This window comes from Rhamphochromis sp. 'chilingali', assembly GCF_963969265.1.
Source record: "Rhamphochromis sp. 'chilingali' genome assembly, chromosome: 10".
Taxonomy (NCBI): Eukaryota; Metazoa; Chordata; class Actinopteri; order Cichliformes; family Cichlidae; genus Rhamphochromis; species Rhamphochromis sp. 'chilingali'.
The window spans coordinates 12,003,103-12,025,257 of record NC_137937.1 but is presented as its reverse complement, the minus strand read 5'-3'; the positions used below and the strand labels follow the sequence as shown (position 1 = coordinate 12,025,257).

Below are 22,155 nucleotides of genomic sequence, written 5' to 3'. Positions count from 1 at the left end.
GAATAAACAATACTTTCTCTGAATCTTCACACTATTTTATATAGGATGTCAAGGGTCCTAATAAATTTTTTACTTCACTTTCCAATTTGTACAATGGCTGGAATCCAGTGGCAGAATCTGTTAATCACTTTGTTCAAGCCTTCTCATTCCTGTTGCCTGGACTTGAGTTAAATTGATAACTCTACAGTGAAGAACTTATTCCAGTTGAGCAAATCACTCTCCTCAAGCTACTGTGTACCCACTGAAGAACAATTTATTTACCTTTCAACATTTTGACTGCAACCTTGGTAACACGGTTTGGCTTTTCTTTGTCCAGACCAACCGCTTCCCCCATTACCACCTGGCCAAAGCATCCTTCTCCCAGTGGCTTCCCAAGAACAAGTCTACGGGGAGAAGAGGCACCAGACAGTTTTTCACACACAGTGCAGTTTGCCTCCAAATCGACTGTGTGTGAGATAAACTCTTGCCTCAACTGAGGCCTGCAGTTTAAGTGTGTTGCATAAGATTACCTTGACAGCAACTTTTTTTTTGTCCATGTGTAGGGATGGGTATCGTTTAGGTTTTATCCGATACCGGTGCCAAATCGGTACTTTTGAAACGGTGCCGGTGCTTAAACGGTGCTCGAACCGGTGCTTAAAGAATGGAGAACACAAACTTTGTCCAAAAACCTCTCATGTTCAGCTGTTTTTGTTTTGTTTTTGTAAAAAGATAACAATGTTAGCCTTTTCTGCAGCTATGGGGCATATATGGTATCACTCTTGGCTGGAAGCAGTGCTTAAACAATGGAAAAAAAAAAAAAAAAAAAAACACAAACTTTGTCCAAAAACCTCTCATGTTCAGCTGTTTCCCACTTTTTCTTTGGTCATTTTAGCCTTTTTGGCCAGGGTGAAGGGAGTATCTGCCATCAAACAAGAAGATAGCCGCATGTAGCTATGATGATGTTTGCTAGTTCACCTTACATGCATTAATGTAATAACGTGGTTAGCCTACTCAACGTAAATTACACTCGAACAACATTAAGCGACTCACGCAGAGAAGAACGGCTGCTGCTGCATCATCATCCTCATCATTTCTGCTACACTGGCAGGGCTAGGGGCCAGGACTCTATTCTTCGGGTTTTTGGGGGATGTTGCTCCGGGTCCGATAACTGGCAACCCACCCAACGTGCACAGTGTGAGGTCTCGCAGCAAGCTATCAAATACAGCGCATTTCTCGGCTTTTAAAAAAAACGCTATGCGTCGCCAGGTGTTTCATCAGTTTCGAGGTGTTACCTCCTTTGACAGTATCACAGTATCAGCTTAAAGCACTTGTTGCAGGCTGCTGAGTTTGCATATTTTGCTGTGAAGTACAACCAGACTTTTGACCGCTTCGCCTTGGGCATTTTTAATCTGTAGCTCTGCTCTAACTGAACGTACGTACCTGGCCCCGCCTACTATCCTGGGAAACGTAAAATGATTGGCTAGAAGTCTATCACAGCTCAGGAAAAAAAAGCACCGAAATAAAGCACCGAAATGTGCGCTGCTTTTCGGTCTGGTTACTACCGTTTATGTCAGAACACCGGTACCCATCCCTATCCATGTGAATGCTGCAACTTTACTTTACTCCATGTTCCTGATCTTTGAATGTTTAGCCCTAGACGTACCTGTCCCGAGGAAGCTCCCAGCGAGGATCTTGCGGCAGCTCACACTCAGACACTCCAGACAACATCGGAGAGCCACTGGAAGAGAGGCGGGAGGGACGGACTAGCATCACTCCAGAGTGGATGGAAGAACTTGAGTCCACAGACACCTGAGGTAAGAAACAGAGACATTACTCCTCTCACAGTGGAACCAACACTTTTAGGAGTTTGTATAGCAGAGAACAGGATAAAAAACACAAACAAACAATAAAAGGTACCATGTAAAAACCACCCTTGTGGTCCAGGCATTGTGTACCATGCCAGGTCCAGAGTCTAAGCACTCCTTAAATAAATAAACTTACCTGATGTACAGGAAGTCAAGGATCTACAATGAGCCTGAAAGCTCCATAAATACATTAAGTGTTAGGCTGGTACTGAGAAAATAAATTTTTTTATATATATATATATATATATATATATATATATATATATATATATATATATATATATATATATATATATATATATATATATATATATATATATATATATATATATATATATATATATATATATATATATATATATATATATATATATATACATACATACACACACACACATACATATACATACACACATATATACATATACACACACACACACAAATGGTGGCTAAGTATAAATATTCCAAACCCCCTATCTACTTTCTGTTACCTGTCTGCGCAGAGGGATGCTTTTGGCCAGCTTGTGGACGGCTAGCTGACTGTTGAAGTCACTCTTCTTTGAGGAGGTGGTGCGAATCTTGACAATAATTGCAATTGCAATCATAACGGCTATGAAAAAGAAGCCCACACAGTAGATGACCACCTCCAGGTAGGTGTGGCTGGCTGGAGAGTAATGTGGGGGCGCTAGGTTTAAGGGGGCAGGGTGACAAGGAGCAGGGAGGGAAAAGGTCAGCTGTCATCAATAAACTGACTGCATACTCAAACACACCCATTTATCACAAATTAAAAACAGTCTACTCAAACACGCACCCACCCACCCACCCACACGTCTATGTCTAAAAGTCAGAGCCTTACACACCAAGGCATATGGGAATTGAACGCCCCCAAACTCAGGGTGTTACTTTAAATACTTTGTGTATTGAGGATATACCATAAATTGCAGTGCAGAAATTTAGCTGGGAACCATTTTGTATTAATGACTATGTAAGAGTAACGGTGACAAAGACTCGGACTTTCACACAGAGTAGAGCACTTCACACATAATGTTTCAGAACTGCCCATCATTTCGACATCAAAAAGTCTGTTTCTATTTGTAGGCTTAAAGCAGCAAACCACAAAGCATGAGCTCAGTGCGGTAATTTAACTGCTTCACTTGATCGATACAAAATGTATTTGTGACAACTTTTTTACAGAAAAAAAAGAAAAGAAAAACATTGCAAATAAATAGATAAAAGGCAAAACCTAAACAAATTTTATGGTTCAGATCTTGTTTTTTTCCTCCCAAACTGTGAAAACACCAACTTTTAGTCATACCAGTAAATAGGGGTGTAATGGATTCCAGTTTTAGTAGGAGAAAAAAACGGTTTGATCATACATTGGTTTGGAATGTAGCTTTATAGTTAGGAGCTGGACATTAGGGATATTTGTTCCGAGTTTGTTTTTCTTATAGGAGAAAATTCTAGGAGCCAAAACCTGCGCTTCAAACTGCTTTGGCTCTTTATATTTGAGGGATATCCTTACTATGGTCACCTCAGGCATGCAGCGTTGGCTGATATTTGCAGAGGACAGCCAATCAAAATACAGCTGGCTTAAAATAGTGGTGGCCTTTAAAGGGAAAGCTAAAATAGCTTGATTAAGGCAGAGGATGAACTCAGGGGCTACAGCACGAAAAGTTGCTCTAGTAGAATAAAAAAACAGAAATATAAATATAAAAATAAGGGCCAATTTAATGTCAGATTTTATTTTTTCAAAATAAGAGCTTGCTCATAGTGGATATAAATTCATGAAAGACTTACTCTAGTTTCCCATTGTCTACCCAAATTGCTTAATTTTGTATTTTAGATGAATATTTATATTCGGATAAGTTAAGAATTACCTATGAAAAATGCCTCCTCCTGCCTAGCTAGGAGGAGGGGAAAACAAAACAAAAAAACCCCACTCCAAATAATCTGCGCCATATGTTAAACCGTACATCTCAAACCAAAGATGCCATACCGACTGAAGTGTACAGTTACATCCCTAGCCAACACCAGCAACACAAGAGAGCTACACTTGTGTGAAGAAGTTGACTGACAAGCAGCTTGATAATTGGACAAATGTCCATTCCAGTCCTTAGGAATGAGACCATCCACTACAGCCAATTATCAAAACCAGCTGCTGCGCTCACAGCAGGAAATGACATCAGCAAAACATGTCATTTGTAGAGCTTGTCAAAGAAAATCAGCTTAACAGCAAACCAAATGCAAACACCAATTAAAGGGAAGAACGGAAGAGACAGTTTGAAGTGAAATCTTATCAGAGCTGCCAAACAACCCTTTAAAAAAAATAAAAAAAAAGTGATCATTAAATGTATTCCTGCCTGGAAGACGAAAAAACAAAAAACCTTTGGCCCTGGACAGTGCTTTGATTGTTTGGCATGTTCTGATATCATTTAAGAAACAGAACATGATTCATATTCGCCCATCTAAAGAATTTAGATGGAGCAGGAACCATGCTGAGCACAGAGAGAGAGCAAAGTTGTTTTTTTTTAGTATTTGTAATGTGCCCTGGCTTCCCCTTACACTTTTACCAGAACTGGTAAAAATGTGAAGGTGGACAGCCAGGCTTGCGTTGAAAAAGGGAAGGAATGGGAATATAGAGGAGAGACAGAACCACTGATACCTTCAAAAACGGTCAACCATGCAGAGTGATGAGAGAACCCGATAGAATTGCCTGCCAAGCAGGTATACTCCCCAGCGTCATCAAAAGACACATTTCTCAGTTGAAGGACTTCCATTTCCTTGTCCGTGGTGTTAACGCCAGCGGTCTAGAAAATAACAAAGGAAGCACACCCAATAAGAGGCCCAAGAAGGAAAAAGGGACCACGAGTAAAGGATTCTGAAAGCGAAAGTGGATGGAGGAGCGTTCTCCTCCTTGATCCAACACCATCTGCCCAAAAAGGTAACACCTAAAGCCCCTGCAGAGGACTGCTCAGAGAGAGCCCTCCTGTATCTGTTAGTGGAAAGATGGTTATGTTAAGTTTGTACTGTGGAACCCCACACAGGGCCACACCATCACCACATCAAATACCTTAGTCTCATCTCTACATGCAAGAGATGGGCATGGAAACTCCACAGCAGAACAGACCACACTTACAATGTATTTATAGCCCTGTGTTGAATCCATGTTATGTTATAGTTTACTTCGCTGCAGCAACATTGTGGGAATATATACCTGCTGACTGGTGCGACTGCTTTACTCTACAACTGCCAAAACTAGTGCTCAATTTGGCACTAATAAAAATAACAATGGTACTTTAACTGAAATTACTGCAGTACGGAAAAGTCATCAGAACTGATTGCCAGATATAGCTACAGCCCATTACATATAGTCTGCTTCACAGCAGTATCTTGTTGCAGATCAATACGCTGTGTTTACAAAGTGCATTGCTGCCAAGCATACCAATCACAGATATTATGAACTACATTACCCCAACATGTAGTTACATTATGTGGCAGTGCCTGCAGGATAACAATATGGTTTTCTACTACACTGCAGAGACAGCGTAGATTTAAAAGACTATAAATTAAGCTACAAATTCACAATCACACAAACTATAAACATTTGGGGGTGGGGTGGGGAGGGGGTGAACCATGTACGGAGGACTTTGAAGGCAAGGGAGCGAGAGTAATGGAAGATGGCAAGAGAGGCCCTTATTAGGAGGGCATAGCACAGGATTGGGGCAGGAATGAGAATTGGTCCAACATAAACCTGAGACTAAACACTTTCAACTGTTCTGCTGGGAATTTTCCATAGCGTCATTTACAGTCAGGAGCACCAAGGATAGAGAAAGGGAGGGAGGAGAGAAACAGCTGAGGTTGTCTCAAGTTATGCGGGTCTAGTTTTTCCAGGTGGTCCTAGAAGCGCCTCCACTGTGTCGTCCTGTGCTACAGCGTGGTGGTTACCTGTGGGTTCATATCTGATGACAGTCAGCCAGGCCGACTGACTGACCCCTCCTATATAATTGGACACTTTACATATATACTCTCCGCTCTCCTCCTCTGTCACATTGTAGAGGGTCAGCACCTGAGCGTCCGAGCTATTGACCCCAGAATGCTGGAAACAAAAACAAGTTATGTGCAACACAGAATAAAAGGAGGTCGACACAGGATATCTGAGGGGTTTGTGTGGGTTATTTCACAGTTAAAATGGCAAACAATAAAACTTCACAGACAGTTCTTAACAGTTATAGAAAACGACTGGAGGAAATAAAAAAAGTATTACAGAAAGTAACATACAAATTACTCCACGCTAAGGAACTTCACTTTTTATTTTTTAAGTGATGAATTTGGCCTGTTGCTTCAGGATGACAGACTAATCTCCTACCTTGAGGACGCGGACGTAAGGTAACCCATCTGGACCAGTACGGCTCCCATTGACCTCGATGTGTTTTAACCACTGAATGTGGGGCTGAGGGTCGCTGAACACCTTGCACTCAAACTCCACATCACTTCCTACTACTGCAGTGCGATTAGCTGGCAGGCCAGCCTGCAGGATGGGCCTGTGTGGAGAGCGCTCTGCAACAAAACCGGAAAAAACAGACAAATGTTACTTTGACATTTGGTCATCAGTAAAGCAAGCGCATAATATAAAAAAGCTGTGTGTACAAAAATGTGACTGATTTTCAAACAAAAGCTGATAACTACTGTCACCTGCTTTATTACTGGAAAATGACTGGGACTGAAGGCTCACTCATTTGGTTTGACGCTGTATTTTCAGGCTACACTTTCTAAATTACACACCATAATGGAGATTTAATGTGAGTGCATCCTCAGCTATATGCTGGTTGTGTAATTATTAAGAGTTATCAGGCAGGAAAGCAAGTTAAATGCCTCCTCTGGTGCAGTTACGGTGAAGTGAAATGTTCTTGCAGACCCATTTTGATGACTAATAACTCTCCAAAGTAAACTTGCAGGCCAAGAACCTGGCAGGATATCAGCTGTGGAGGATTTCCTTACCGAGACATCCATGGGGGACTTTGAAAGCACTTGTGACAGTGCTTTCTCCACACTGTAGAACAATCTTAATGTTCATCAGGCTCAGATGCCTGAGGCTAGGAAAAGCCCAGGGGACACCAGTGGTGGAGGAAGTGGAACCATGATTTATAAAGCCCAATGGTGCAAGAGCGAGTCAAAGAGTAGGCCCTAGAGGAGTAATCACTTCTCTCTTCTACTTGTACCCATCACTTCTGCCACAAGTAATGCCTGTTTTAGACTTCTGCAGGGAATATTTGTAGACCCTGCTGCCATTCATGAGTCCTATGATTTTTTTTTTTTTTTTTTATATTGAGACAACGATTGTTAAGTTTGCATGATCTCCTTGTGCCTGGTGGTTTGACGGACTGGGCAACGAGTTCAGGGAACACCCAATGTCAAGTGGAATACGGTCCAGATAAGTAGTTAGAAAACTAAGTGCTCACCAACTTGAGATTCACAAATGTTCAACAGGTGACTAAAACAACAATTGCAGTTTTACTGGAAAGTTACATACAATTAACAATTTCTACGAATCTTACCGACTACATCTAGCTGATAGGTGTGATTAATGCTGCCATACTTGTTTTCCACCACACAGGTATAGTTTCCCTTGTCAGAGGGCACTACAGATTCCATGATGATGGTCCACATATGGTCACGGACCTAAAAGTGATTTAGAGAAAAAAAGAAGTTAGTTTAATGTCTATAAAATAGCACTTGATGGCTAAAATGTAAATCTGAAGGAAGTAGTAACTTTATGAGTCAGTAACTGAAACATTAGATCTGGGTGGCGATTCTTTAATTTGCAGTAAATGCTTGATTTAGTTTCAGCCCACCATAAAATACCTTAAAATAATGTGATATCCCACAATTTCTAAGATGTGACTTCAAAACTCAAATATTCAATAAAATGTTATTACAAATGAGGCAACAGAGATGTTGATCAGGAAAACATTCATCTGAATCCCCATCTGTTCTCTCCCAATATGAATGATCATAAATCACTTTTTTTTTTTCATTTTAAAGCAATAGCTAATAATGAGGTGTGATGTGATGATAATAAGATAACACTACACCCTCTTCCTGTGACAAAGTTTTAATGCAGCAGATCTTTGTCCTACCCAACAGCTGCCATTGGAAATGGTTGTGTGTATATTTTTGCCCCAACATGTCTTATTAGCGCCAAATGATGTCTGGCTCCTTTTTTTCCTTAGACGTGTTATAATTTTTCCCTACATAAATCTGCCAAGACCGGCAGTGTGTGATTAGCCAACAAACCTCTAAGGCAATGGCAACATCAAACATGCATGTATACAGACGGTTTCCCCTATTTAGCCAAAAAAAAAAAAAAAAAAAAAAAAAAAAAAAAAAAGTGGTGAGGGAGTCCAGCTGCCTGCTGCCAGATGTGTTGTGCTTGGGTTCATACACATGTGGTCTACATTATTTCCTCCCTCCTGCACGTCGCCATGCAGACGATATGAACAATAGAAGCCCGACCATAAAATTAAGAAGTGTGGGAGATATGGTAGACGTCCCCAATCGCAGATGCAGACCTTTGCACCTTGACTGAAAAGGAAGAAAGGAGGGGGGGGGAACAAAAAAAAAAAAAAAAAACCAAAACACACAAAAAAAACCCCCCAGCATGGCAGTCCTATGGTTAAATGTGCTGCTTGGCTAGGTGGGGGACTTGGGGTGGGGCTGACCATGGCAGCAGGCAGCTGAGAGGAAACTCCTAAATGTGCCCCAGCTGGAGAGGGAGATGTGCAAGGGAAGCACAAGACAAGGCTGGACTAGCCCACACCTTGATGGGAAGAGCAGATGTAGGACAGGAGGAGGGCTGTTTCTTAGTGTCTGAACATGCACACATTCCACACCTGTGAGGGAAACTGCCACTGAATGCAGTTATTCACAGAGAATCCAACACTGTAATCTAAAAAGGAACTGTAATCCCATAAAATTACAATTTACCATGAAAATATTTAAAATGAAATCATATCAGGCAAGACATGTAATTAAATAATACCATAGTTTGTAATTAAAACTATTTTCAGTGATGTTTTATAAGAAGAACTTTTTTTTTGCCAGTCTGAGATCATGATACCCAGAATTAGGACAGGCAATGTTTTCCTATATCCTAACGGGTGTCTAGGATTCCCCACCAAGTATTGCTATGACAAAAAGTTCCTATTGTAGCATAAGGTTTCATCCTGTATTGTTTCTCGGGTCAAGATATGAAAACCTGTCTCTCCTTTTTACTAGCAGAAAAAGCTTAAGTACAAGGGACAGGGTGGTGATCTAATGTGAAGATGATATCACTGGAAAAAAAAAATTAAAGAAACCTCCATTTGTATTGAGTGAGTATGCAGAAATTAAGAAATATTAAGGACTGTGTAGAGCAGTATCGACATGAAATAGCTATTCACCAAATTCTTTAATTACTAACCTTGAACCCTCCAATACGATGGTCCCTTTTGAACTCCTTCCCATTCTTGTACCATTTCAAAGTTGGAGTTGGGTTGCCACTGGCCTGGCATTTAAACTTTACAGTTTTGCTGGCTGGAACAGCATGAAGCTTCTTTTCCATTTTTTCTGGATGAGCCCATTGTGGAGCCATTGCTAAGACAAAAAAAGGAGGAGAAAAAAGTTAGCAGGAATTGTATTATTTGAAAAATTATCTAAAAATAGCCTTGATACTCTTAATCCTAAATGATTTTTCTTGCCTCTGTTACACCACAATGTGCAAATTGCATTGGGAGATAAAGCTCTTGGAGACAAGAGTACAAAATAAGGTCAGCATGCTTGTCACGCTTCGAGGCTGCTGCATTCTTTGTGGGCAGAGCAAGCAGCAGCAGCAAAAAAATGAAGCCAGAGTGTCTTAATTACTCTATAGACAAATTGGAGGACATCTGAGGTTAACCAAGATTAGTCACCAGAGACTATTTTTTGTGTAAAAGCTGTCACTGAGGTAGTAAAAACCCTCTGATTCAGAGTGAAATCATTTGCCCAGATGTGACCCACACACATGGCGGTACGATAATTGAATTTTAAAGCTCTCAAATCACTGACCATTTCAGGTGATTACTCATACGCTTGTGACTTTATGTAGCTAATGCTGCTGCAACAAATGGTCACTGCTGATTCACCTAAAGAGCTCAGCACACTTACGCATCAGCTTTTGACTGCCCAGCAGTTTGTTTTCCTCCGATGAGGACTCTTCACCATCGTCATCGTCCTCAGATGAAGCCGAGATATGAACTATTAAACAGGAAGTAATTTAAGAACAACTCAATTTATTCTTAATCACAACACTTCAGCAGCAATTAAACATTTAAAACATTTTTCAAAAATGTCACATTTATGAATTAACAGACCGAGGGAATGATGGGTACAGTTTACACTAAACAAAGCATATGCCAAGTAGCATCAGTAAGTGGTACAACACTTCACTTTGTTATAAAATCAGTTCTTTCTTGTGATTTGATTGTAATTTTAATATATAGTATTAATATCATACATTGTAAAAGCATGTGAAAGTGCCATATGCCGAATAAACACCAGGGGTTCCTAATGAAGACATAAGTCACACATCATCTGCTAGTCATAGCAAATGAAACCTGGCTTTGTTGCTCTGTGACTCAACACTACATGTTACACTGTAGTAAAATGTAACAGCACAAAACTCTTGAAACAAAATATTGCAAAAACAGATTAATTGCTTGCTGGTCATTTAGCTGTTGTGACATAGCCACCAAAGTACTATCATACCAAGGGGGCATTTATTCCATCGTTCTGCACAGAACAATGGTAACCTTACCTGTCACGTTGAAGTAGATGCTGTGGTTGCCAAAGGTGGTGCATATGTACAGGCCGGAGTCAGTAAGCTCCACAGACTCGATCTCCAGCTGGCCATTGCGGATACGTGTATGTTCTCCATCCACTACAGCCACATGGTCTTTGGTCCAGTTGACAGCATGGAGGTAGTCCTTGGGAGAGCAACTGAGATCGAGACGATCCCCAATGGAAAGGGTGTACAGCTCAGCTTGCGTTTCCACAGATACTACAGAGGAATGAAGGAAGTTCTACTTAGCAGCTATACAACACTGTGACTTTATGCTTTCAGTCATTCAATCATACAGATTCATGAACAGAGGGGAAAAGAGGGAAAAACAAATAAAACTGTCACCTGAAACCCCCAAAACCAATCAAAAACAATGGTTTATTTCGATTGGGGAGAAAAAAAAAAAAAAAAGGACCATCTCTGTACTGTAAACTTCAGAAATACAACCAGTTGATTTTCTTCCATCATAGCATCTCCGCAACTGCTCTCCCAAATTAAATTGCATCCCAGTCAAGGCCCTATCTTGAGGCAGGCAAGGAGCTACTTGGGAAGAGGAAGGTGAAATTCAATTAGAGGAATGAAGGGAGGGGAGGTGTCATGAAGCAAGGCACCTGAGCCCCCCTGTTCTAAATGACTACATAGTACACAAGGAGGAGGGAGGTAACCCAATTATGCTGACATGTTGTCCATCATGTGTTGTCCGTCTAGTTATAGCGGTAAAGCTCGTCACTGACCAACGTACTTTAGAATCACACTTCCTGGCCAAAAGGTACACTAGCAAAATTATCTAAGTGAAATGGTTAACTTTATTATTTGAGCCTCTCACATCCACAGAGTCAGTGTCAGTAAATACCAGTTTTTCAAAGCCTAAAATGATATCTTACCATCTTTCTTTATGTGAAACAATAAATTAAAATCATTAAGTTATTTAAATACTTTTAAATTCATGTAAATTGACTAATCGAACAACTGACCAATCACTGCATCTCTAATTAGCACCTCCTTCCATCTAAGGAAGAATAAAAGCTTAAACAACAGTAATCATGCTTGTCCTGCTTCTCCATTTTCTACATAGTCCCTTCCGCATTATGACAGAAACTGAATTATCCCAGAGTGGTGAAAGATCCCCGCCTCAAGACGTGATTATTCTACACCTCTCAATGCACACTGTTTTATAAACACTACCTACTGATCAAAACAGGAAGCACGTCTACACAAAATAACCTCAGGACAACATCAGCTAACCTGACTAATCCCTCCCAGCATAACAAAAGACTCCAAACAATAAAGGGGAAGAGGGAGCAGAGAGAGCAGGCTAGTGAGCATGTGCACAGGAGCGAGCAAGAGAGGGCCTGCAATGGCAGGTTCTAGTGCCAGTTGCTATGGTGACCCCACTTGGGCCTAGTTAAGGTATTTCCTGGATCACATATGTCTGACAGGCTCTTAATCCCAGCAGGAAAAGGGGCCAGGGGGTAGGATCAACTTTCTCCTCAAAAACAAAACTGAAGTGGGGAAAGCAAAGGAGAAATTTAGATTACGTCCACATTAAGCTCGTGCTAAATCTGAAAATGCTGTTTTCATGTGAGAACTATTAGCTTTCACATTAGTCGCATTTCCCCTACAGTAACGATGTAGCTGCTTCAGCCAGTTTCCACTGCATTGTGGGATCTAGACTCTCACAGTGACATAAGTGCAGCTTTGACCATAATCCGATTGAGCAAACAAAAAACAATGCAAGTTAATGTAAGTGTAGATCTCAGAGAGCAAAACGCTAGTAGAGAACAAAGATAGTTTCTGCTTATTGGTCATATGTGGCAAATTACTGTGATGTCATTTATGAAAGTAGCAGTGAGATGAATATTTGATCTTTTTTTAATGTACTGCTTGTCCCTGATTTAGAGGAATTATGCCTCTTTTCCACTGGTACCTACTCGGTTCAGCTTGACTCAACTTTTAGCATTTTCTATTAGGGGTAGTTCCTGGTATCAGTTACTTATCAAGTACCTGCTCGGCCGAGGTTCCAAGCTAGCTGAGATCATCTGAAAATTTAACACCAGACTTTATGCCACCAACTGGCTAGTCAATGGTGGCACGCACTCAACGAGTCATGTGAACGACCCCAAAGTAGCTAACTTCTTCTTCTTCATAAACTGCCTAGTTTAGAAAATGACCTTTAACCCTCTTTACACCATAACTAGTTTGTGTACACAGTATATTTTAACAAAGACATTTAGCAATAAATCAGGAATAAAAATATGTTAACCAGCATTCATCTATTGAGGATAGGCTGTCAGATCACCATTTAGCTCATAATGCTGGGTGTAAGGCGTCCACAACTACTTATTCTGAAGGAGACTGTAAAACTTTGTGAAAGGAGACAAATCAATGAAATAAAGCTCACTCAAAAATGACAGAAACACTAAGGAGACTTGAGGATTTCCAGAACTTTTCCGCTGGCAAGTGTTGCATAATATTAGCTAAACAACATCTGGTTATAAACCATCTTGTTTTCAGCCATCTATACACAAGAAAGTCACATGTCTAACTTACTGAAAACTCAGCAACTGCAACATTGGAAAGAAGCACGTTTATGCACGTTTTCATGTGCTGGAGCCCTGCCTTAAGTGATTTGAGGTTGATCTGTAGAGACTCCTCTCTATAGTGACAAAACTGAACATGGACAAATAGCACTCCTTATCTTAAACTGCATCATAGCAAGTATGTATTAGGGCACAGCTAACATAATCATTTCATAATTGGGAGGTTGCCTGATAAAAACCAACACAAATATATGTGCAGCTACGCTTTACCACTGTCATTATCTAATGCCTGTCTGAAACCCAACATCACACAGTGCATTACTCTGCCAAGAGTCCACTGCACCTATGTTAAGTGTGCTCCTCTGCTTTTCAACCACAGTCCTGTGTTTTACAAACAAATTTGATCACATTTTTCTGAAAAAGTATAAAGCCAGATTACAGACCAGAAACATGACATGTTAGGACACTACAGTACTGATGCAATACAGATTTTATAATCCAGGTTATTGGCACCAGCTGTTTACCTTCTATAAATCTAAAATGGCGAGAGAAAAAGAAAAGCATCTCTAGATGCCGTGTCCCAGTCAGTTTAAATGAACGTTATGTGTATGCTCGTGCACCAAGAAACAGGCAGAAAGTTGTCTTTGATGTTTGAAAAATATTCAGTGTTGTAAACAGACAGATTTTGATGTTTAGGTTGCATAAAAGATTAAAGCTGAGGAAACTGTTTGATATGGACACAGTGATGGTGACCAGCTATAGCTTTGCACATGGACACAATGTTTCTGCACAGTGACGTTTCTGTCCCTGCCCTCCAAACGGAGATGCCACTGATAAGACTGTCAACATCCCAGTTGTTAATGTGACTGCAGACATCGTAAAACACCCATAAAGCTGTAAAATTTACTCGTTTTATTGTAGGGCACGGTCAGGACAGTGTGTGCTTCTTTGCCAACCATCTCAAAACTAATCATATAAACGCGTTTTTAGCAAACGAACCCAATCGTTTTCTAAAAATAAAGTCAGAGCCAACATTATTTTCCTGTGTAAATGCCTTGCTGCCACATAGCTGAACTTCTATCACAAAATATTGTTTCAATTCTTCATGCAGAGGTAAGTACCTCTGGATTTGCAGATGTTTCATCTCAGTTAATCTGCCTGCAACTATGATTGGATTAAAAAGGATCAAGCGCCATAGTTTCAGAAAGCAACCCACCTGGAAAAGACATCCATGGGTTCTTTTACCCAACTGGAAAAATTGACTGACATCATTTAAAATCAGCCTAATTACACAAATTATGAAAGGAATTCTGGTCAAGAAGAACATAGTGAGAGGCGTTTAAACAAGGGGCGGAAAGCTCACTAGCCCGAACATGTAAAACTAACTAAAAGGGGCGAGTTGGCGCCAGTCTGTGGAACTTTCTCTGACTACAACATAGGAAGCAATATGCCGCGTGAATGACTTCTGGGATTTCCTGCTCTCACTGAAGTGATGGTTGAATGCAGGAAAGTCAGACTAGTTGAGGTTCTGCAGTGGCAGACAGAAATGGCTATGTAAGTTTCCTTTGCTGATTTGACCACACCAGAGCGAAAGGGTGGGTGATGTAGAGAGGGAACTGATAAGAGACAATAGTAGCTCTGGCAGGAAGCAAAAGAATAGGACAATGCCCATTAGCAAGCTCCCAAAGAGTGAGTGTCCTTCCTTAAAGCACTCCAGTGGAGGACCTCTTCATTCTTAAATGAACCATTGGCAATCAGCATGGATTGACGGTGGGGGGCTACAAGGGTTACTGTGTGCAAAGCAAAGTTGGTGCAGTGTCATTCAAATTAGTTCAGCTACATTTAGCCTCATATTGTCTTTAAAGGAGAAAAACACAAAAACCCAAGATCTCAAAAGAACCTAGCTATGTTCTGTGTTTTACTATTGGTGTTGAAAGATTTTGCGGGGCTTTCCATAGCTCTAAAAAGGGGCCTTTTGGGGGGTGACCATGCAAAACAAGTGAGCATGATTAGTCCATGTACAGTAAACGCAAGGAGGCTGTGTTCCCCCATTTGTAGGAGTATTACTTTTCTCCTATATCACAGTTCTGTCTTTTATCAGTGGTTTGGATTTAACCATTTTCCTTTTAAAAAAAAAAACAAAAAAAAAACTCAGCCCTGGTTTCATAACTTTTCTCTCCCCCCCCCATTGGAGAGATCTATTCATTTTCCTTTCATGCTTGACTGATTAACTAGACTACACAAGTTCTACATGATAAAACAGGATTGGGGGTACATGCAGGCAAAAGAGACTAAAAGACTGACATTGTTGTTTTAGCATCTAATCCAAAACCATTATCACCAAACATCAGCAAAGAAGTCAAATGTTTTAGCTCAGAAAGAAAACTACAATTAAGAGATTGCCTTTGAAACCGCAGGGAAATTCCAGCACTGCCTCACGTTGGATTATAAAAGACTCCACAGGCGCCAACTTCACAGTTCAGGCCTTGAGAAAATAATGCAGCTTATCAAGTATATCATATCTTGTGGCTAAAATATAGTAGCTGTGGATGAGAGGGGGAACTTACTGCTAGAAGTCCAATTTTTTTTTTTTTATGTCAGTGTTTTATATGCTCAGCACTTGCTTGATAAACTGCTGGAGAGGATATGACTGGCTTATTTTATATTCTCAACGAATAATTTGTGTCAGAAAATGGGGGTGGCTGAAGCCTTTTTGGGGGAAGCAAAAATTCCTCTTGGTAGGAAAAACAAAACCAAACAAAAAACACTATGAATTTACTCAGGTCAAAAGCAATCTCACAGAATCACTGCTTTCCTCAGACATTACCCTACAGAGGTAATGTCTGACATTAAGCTCAGACATTGTTTAACCTGCCAGCTCCCCAGTGTGTGTGATGTCCATCTATAGCACAGCTGACAATCTGAAAAATTCACTGCTAGTGAGTGGACAGCCACTGCGCGTGCTACACAGTCAGTACCCTCTCCTAAACTATAATTCTAGTATTTCCAGTAGATGTCTTGATGCATGCTTAATCCAGGTAAGTATTCCCAAAATTACTGTCTGGACGTAGCATTTTCAGTGGGAGAAACGTTTCGTCACTCATCCACTGAAAATGCTACGTCCAGATGAAAAGAATCAACTTTTAGGGTTTCCAGTAGATGCTGCATGTGAACTTAACTGCCCTGGCATTTTCCCCAACTTCATGTAATAAGAAAGCTCAAGTTTTTTAAATCCCAACTGGGAGAGAGAAAAACAAAACCCAAACAAGCAGATCAAGATACAATACTGAATAGAAAAATTATTTATTACACTTCAGTCAAGTATTGAAGGCCACAAACATTTCTTATGTGAGGTTTATTAGGGTAAGTTGGACTGGGCTATTTAACAGTTACCATCTTTACATAGAAATAAGATCATGCTTTTATCCATTTTTCTCATTTTACATTGAAATTCCAGTTACCAAATCCAACTGTATAAAACAAACTGAGTGGTGCCAATTTTAAGTCCAGTTATTTAGTTACATAGTTATAGGGCTGCTCGATTATGGCAAAAATGATAATCACGATTATTTTCACTGAAATTGAGATCTCGATTGTTTGACGATATTTATTTAACCCTTTAAGACGTACCATAGAACCAAGTCCGCCAGAGCTTATATTATTTTTTTTTACATGTTGTAGTGCCATTTGTGGGAGCATTTCAAGTTGCTATACAACTGTTATAGCCCATATTTTAATAATATGTATGCATTAAGTCCATAGTAACTACATTAATTGCAAAAAAGTGCAATAAACTACAAAACAATTGAAAATCGTTTTTTTAACATATATTTCTACTTGGAGAAATTTAAGAGGTTTATCCCTCAAAACTTTAAATACAAAAAAGTTGCAAAAAATAGTTTACAACAACAGGAAATTTATTTTGAGTGTCTTCATAGTTTTATTTTGGAGGAGATACACCAATTTTTATATACACTGCAGGAAAAAAAAAAAAAAAAAAAAAAACCAATCATATGATGCAAATTTGCAAAGAAAACAGCAGGTGCATCAAAATAAACTATTTCCAGCAGTGCAATTCGAGTTCTAAGCATCCCAGCAACTATTCAGAAAAGTCAAACATGACCAGTATAGGTTTTTGTTTTTAAGGCCTACAAGTAAAAAACTACATTTCCGTGAAAATGAGTCACTTCCGGTTTCGGCCAGCAAATTGCAGACATGTGATAGTTCGCGCTGACGTCTGTTTCACTGTGGGAAGTGCTACAAACAGCTGATCGGATCGGCAAAGCGTGTTTCTGGAATATTATGTTTTTGTTCCTGCAAGCACTTTTTATGCAATATTTGCAAAGCTTTATGTGGAAGGAAACCGTGGCCGAGGACAAGCTGATGGCATAAGATGTAAGTACAACTCCTCCGGTTTCATATGCAAAACAAATTATTGCGCTAGCTTACACGGTTCAGGTTCTACAGGGATTTAAAAATAGTTACACAAAACGGAGCATGCTGCTCTGACCGGCTTTAAAGGGTTAACAATGACTTTAAAAAATTATATAAAATAGTGTGCAACACCACTGAAGTTTTTTTTTTACCTCTCTTTTCAGCCAACGGCAGTCACTCTCCTCTCCAAATAACTTCTGCTTAGCTTTCCGAGCTTCCCTCGGGTCCTCTTAATCAGCGGTCTCCAACCTTTTTTGCGCCACGGACCGGTTTATGCCCGACAATATTTTCACGGACCGGCCTTTAAGGTGTCGCGGATAAATGAGGGAGGGGCTAATAATCGGCTCAGTCATTTCTAATGATCGTTGAAAGCCCAGATCGTAATCGTGATTAAAATTCGATTAATTGAGCAGCCCTACATAGTTATTTTCCCCGGTAAATCACACCATCCTAAATTTATTTGCATTACACACAGCAGTGCTCTATGGAAGAAAGCTGAATGAAGGTATACTTTTAGTCAGAACATTTTGTAAATGTTAGTACAGGTTTAATTTTTTCCAACACAGCTTTATTGATGTTAGTTGTAATTGGCAAGTTTCTAAACCAACCTAAATTGGTTAATGACACATGGATGGCAAAGCCTGGCAGGATTAGTGTATGCTAGTGGCTGTTGTGCTGTTTAAATCCAGCATTTGACCATGCTACTATTGTCTATATGAGCAAGAGGCATGTACATGAACAACCACGTGATCTTTTTGAGGCTTCTTAGTATGGAGCCAGATCATTTCTGAAACAGTACAAGTGCTCTTTATTTAACAAACAAAATATACACATTCAACTGAAAATGGTGCCAAGTGTGAAAGTAGCCTTAAACTTCCTGTGTGAACAGCAGTCTCAACAGAATACCTAAAAAGTCTGATATGAATGCAAAGCGACTTCACACGAAAACTGGTCTTTAGTCTTACTCTAGCGTCAGCAGAGCTTTGCTCCTCTGGGCTTTCATTTCTGTCTGAAAAGAGTCTTACTCAAGACTGTGGCAGCTCTGGTTTATAAAAGCTAAAGAGTCAGTGCTTTTCTACTCTGACAGACAGCACAAGATGGAGTCAAACAAATCCACAGAGAAAGACATAACTTCCAGACAGTGAACTGTCAGAAAGAGAGCAATTAAACAAACATAAGATCCAAATGATTTTAAAGATGGTGTAAAAACATAAACAAAACAGTAAAAGTTGCTTCAAGTGCTCAAAATGAAGGAAAGTTTAAGTCCTTCACATGACCTCCTGAGAAATTCAAGGAACTTAGTTTGTTCAGGGAATACTCTATTCTTATGTGAACAACACCCAGCAAAACACAATAAGACAAACAATGGAGCATACATTTAAAAAAAACAAAACAAATAAAAAAAAAAAAAAAAAAAAAAAAAAAAACAGAACATTTCCATATAACTATTTTGTTTCTCCACCCCAGACAAAAGGAATGCAACCAAATGCCTCTGCTGTGATTGTTCGTCGACAGCTGAAGCCATCCCTAACCCAGCAGGGAAACGGGGGGGGAAACCCAAGCAAAAGTCAGTGGGTGAGCAAGAGGAGAAGCAATGCGGTGCATAGATAGTACCTGGCCATTTGGTGATCAAGAATGGGTGGAGTGTAAATGAAAGACAAACCCCCCACACCCTGGTGGAAATTTATGGCTCACCTTGGAAGAAAAACATGCTCCCCAAAAGCCCATCCTTAAGGGTTTCATGTAGCATAGCATCTTTTTTCAAAAACAGGCTAATTTATAGTTCCCTGGCAGTTAACTCCTCTTTCAGTGACAACAAATACCTTTTCATTACAAAGGAGGACTGCTAGGTAGTAGAGCTGCCCTTGGAATACAGATGGAAGTCATTTAGTCCTCACTGTCCCATTGCTAGCTTAAACATAGAAACACCAGGTTTATTTTAGGGCTTAAAACCCCAAAGAGACCCTTGTGCGTAATTACTTCCATTATAATGCTAGGCTTTATCATATTCTTTTGCTGCTCTCTACTTCCGACTTCAGAGTGTAAACATCCAAACCCATTTACCCACAAGTCGAGGCAGCTATTACACCGCTGGACTGTGTCCAAGAAACACATTTTTAAGGATTTGATTTCAGTGCCTCTTTCCCCTTTTCAGAACAGAGCTTGTGTAACCGCAAGACTGGGCTAAATTCTTCACAGAAAGTCTCATGGTAATAGTTTCCAGTTTAGATTGTTTTTGTGTGTGCCATTTTAAGTGTGGTGTGTAAGATTTTTTTTTGTGAATCCACTTCTAAAAACATTGAAGGAACTGGTTTGAATAGGCAGAAAAAGGCATTAGTAATAAATTAGTAAGAAACAGTTGTATTACACATGACGCAGTAGAGAGCGATTAAACAACTCAAACTCAGGCAAATGGGGGTGGTGAGGGAGCACTGACGCTGTAAAGGACAGGCTTCACAAAAGTCTGGAGTGTGTTAGGATTACATTCCTGTACAAAGAACAAAGCTTTGGCTTATCAATGAACTGCTTCTCAAGCCAAGAGTCAGGAAAAGTCACACTTAATAAGTTCATAAAGTTCAAACAGTTACACAATCTTTAATAATACTACACCCAGAACTTCAGAAAACCCAAGACTAACTAGCTTTAATTTAGTAAGGCATCTTACCTTCATCAGTGCTGGCAGGCCGGCACTGGGTCCTTAAAACTTGAGCAAATAAAGCCAGAAACAGAAGTATACTTGGCCTCATCAGCATCCTGCTGAGGGAGCTACGACTGTTGGCTTTTGTGCGACTGGAACTCCATTCAGGTGTTTGGGACATCAGCAGCAGTGCATCCACAGTCCACAGCTTAAAAAAATAAAATTAATAATAATTAAATACATATATAAATTTATGACATTATCAAGCTTTAACTCTTCACAAGTTTGTTCTCAGTAATAATATTTATTTATTTTAAATGTATCAAAATCAGTTCATTGTCCAAGATATTTCAGTGTAAAACAATTCAGGAAGCTAAACTGAACTAGCAAAACCTGATGTGAGAACAGCAAAATAACACATTAAATGTTTGTTGACAAGGAATTTCCATGACCACAAAGAAAAAAAAAAAAAAAAAAAAAAAAGTAGAGAATATTCTGTATGTTTAAGAGGTTTGAGGTAGATAATTCAGTATTTAGGCCTGCTTGCAGAAAACCATGATAAGAAACTGCAGTGCTCCAGACTCCCACTGATAACTTAAATGTTGGATGTGTCATGCTCAGTTCACAGGAATGTAATGCCTTTGATGTTTTCAATTCGAAGTAGCAATTTAAGTCTTGAAATCTTAAAGATTGTCATTGCACCCCGACAACAACATAGCAAGGTTTGTCATTTTAGGTGCTTGTATTGTACCCCCTTTATGCACATCTGCTTAAATCATTGCCTCTGCAGCATCTGGCCACACAGATTAACACTTGCTCATAATCTGCTTCACAGAATTTGTTAAAGACAAAAGGGAGAAGAAGAAAAAAAGATCCAACATACTACAGCCTGTTATGTGACACCCTCATTGAGAAAGACTGTCAGGCCATCATTTCCAGAGAGGGAAACAGAAGATCTATCACCCAACAGTTGGTTTTATTTCCCAAACCCGGAATGACACCCGCTACAGCAATTTGCTCGCATAACCTGCTAATAAGTGTCAAAGACAAGACTTGGGTGACAGACTTTGCCAACTTTAAAAACCAATCGTTCTGTAAAAACACAAAGAGATGAAAAAAGAGAAAAAGAAGCTTGGTTAATATTTTCACAAAGTCCAGCACAGAAGCAGCTGTGATTTTCTTTAAGGGGTAATCACTTGTATGAGTGTTCCCTGACTGAAGCAGTCATTGTGTTCTCCTAAAACCAATTCAATTTCACTTTCCAAGAATGGCCTAGTGTTCCAGCAGCTGAGCTGGGTCAGGGGGGGTCCAAGAGGGATAAAGAAGCTTGGTCATCTCTACTCCAAGCTGTGAGTCAGTGTTTGGGATGCCTCCAAGAAAATGCTTCTGCTGCCGGACAGAAGGAACCGCAACAAGCAGCCGACCATGTTCCCCAGCCCCCTCGTCACTACGACAATATTTGGAAGGAGGAGGAAATCGCTTTTTCAAAGTGTGACAGGACACTTTGTCATAGTCCGCGCCCTTGGGAGCACTAGTCAGACATGCACTGTCTTACTACGCACACCGAAGGCATGCTGGTCTTGAACTTGCGATTTGAGACTGAACCACACACTGGCAGCCTGACAATAATGACTCAAAGTCACCATTTTCAGTTTATTACTCAATAGGAAAATATGCCACCTCATTTTTTTTTCCTCCTTTGAAAAATTTCATCCATCAATTTTGTGCTTTTTCAATTCATCTGGTACTATATTTTATAAATAGCACAAATAATAAACTTTGTATCTGGTATGTGAATATTTTAAAAGAGCTAGTTACATATTAGAGTGCACACTAGAATGAAAA

At 39.9% G+C, this 22,155-nt stretch overlaps 1 protein-coding gene across 3 annotated transcripts in view; it reads right to left on the bottom strand.

Annotated features, from left to right (window-relative positions):
- Positions 1 to 22,155, bottom strand: part of fgfr1a (fibroblast growth factor receptor 1a) — a 28,806-nt gene that overhangs the window by 3,868 nt on the left and 2,783 nt on the right. Inside the window, exons 3-12 of one of the 3 annotated variants that reach the window (XM_080893753.1) lie at positions 20,338 to 20,518; positions 10,675 to 10,917; positions 10,026 to 10,115; positions 9,304 to 9,476; positions 7,400 to 7,523; positions 6,211 to 6,401; positions 5,790 to 5,940; positions 2,330 to 2,529; positions 1,643 to 1,788; positions 262 to 383 (exon numbers count right to left, since the gene is read on the bottom strand). In XM_080893753.1, the coding sequence (XP_080749879.1) occupies positions 262 to 383; positions 1,643 to 1,788; positions 2,330 to 2,529; positions 5,790 to 5,940; positions 6,211 to 6,401; positions 7,400 to 7,523; positions 9,304 to 9,476; positions 10,026 to 10,115; positions 10,675 to 10,917; positions 20,338 to 20,491 (1,594 nt within the window). In that variant the 5' untranslated portion in view covers positions 20,492 to 20,518. Of the gene's footprint in view, positions 1 to 261; positions 384 to 1,642; positions 1,789 to 2,329; positions 2,530 to 4,506; positions 4,652 to 5,789; positions 5,941 to 6,210; positions 6,402 to 7,399; positions 7,524 to 9,303; positions 9,477 to 10,025; positions 10,116 to 10,674; positions 10,918 to 20,337; positions 20,519 to 22,155 lie in introns of all 3 variants that reach the window. The other 2 variants (XM_080893754.1, XM_080893755.1) reach the window with 2 other exon arrangements.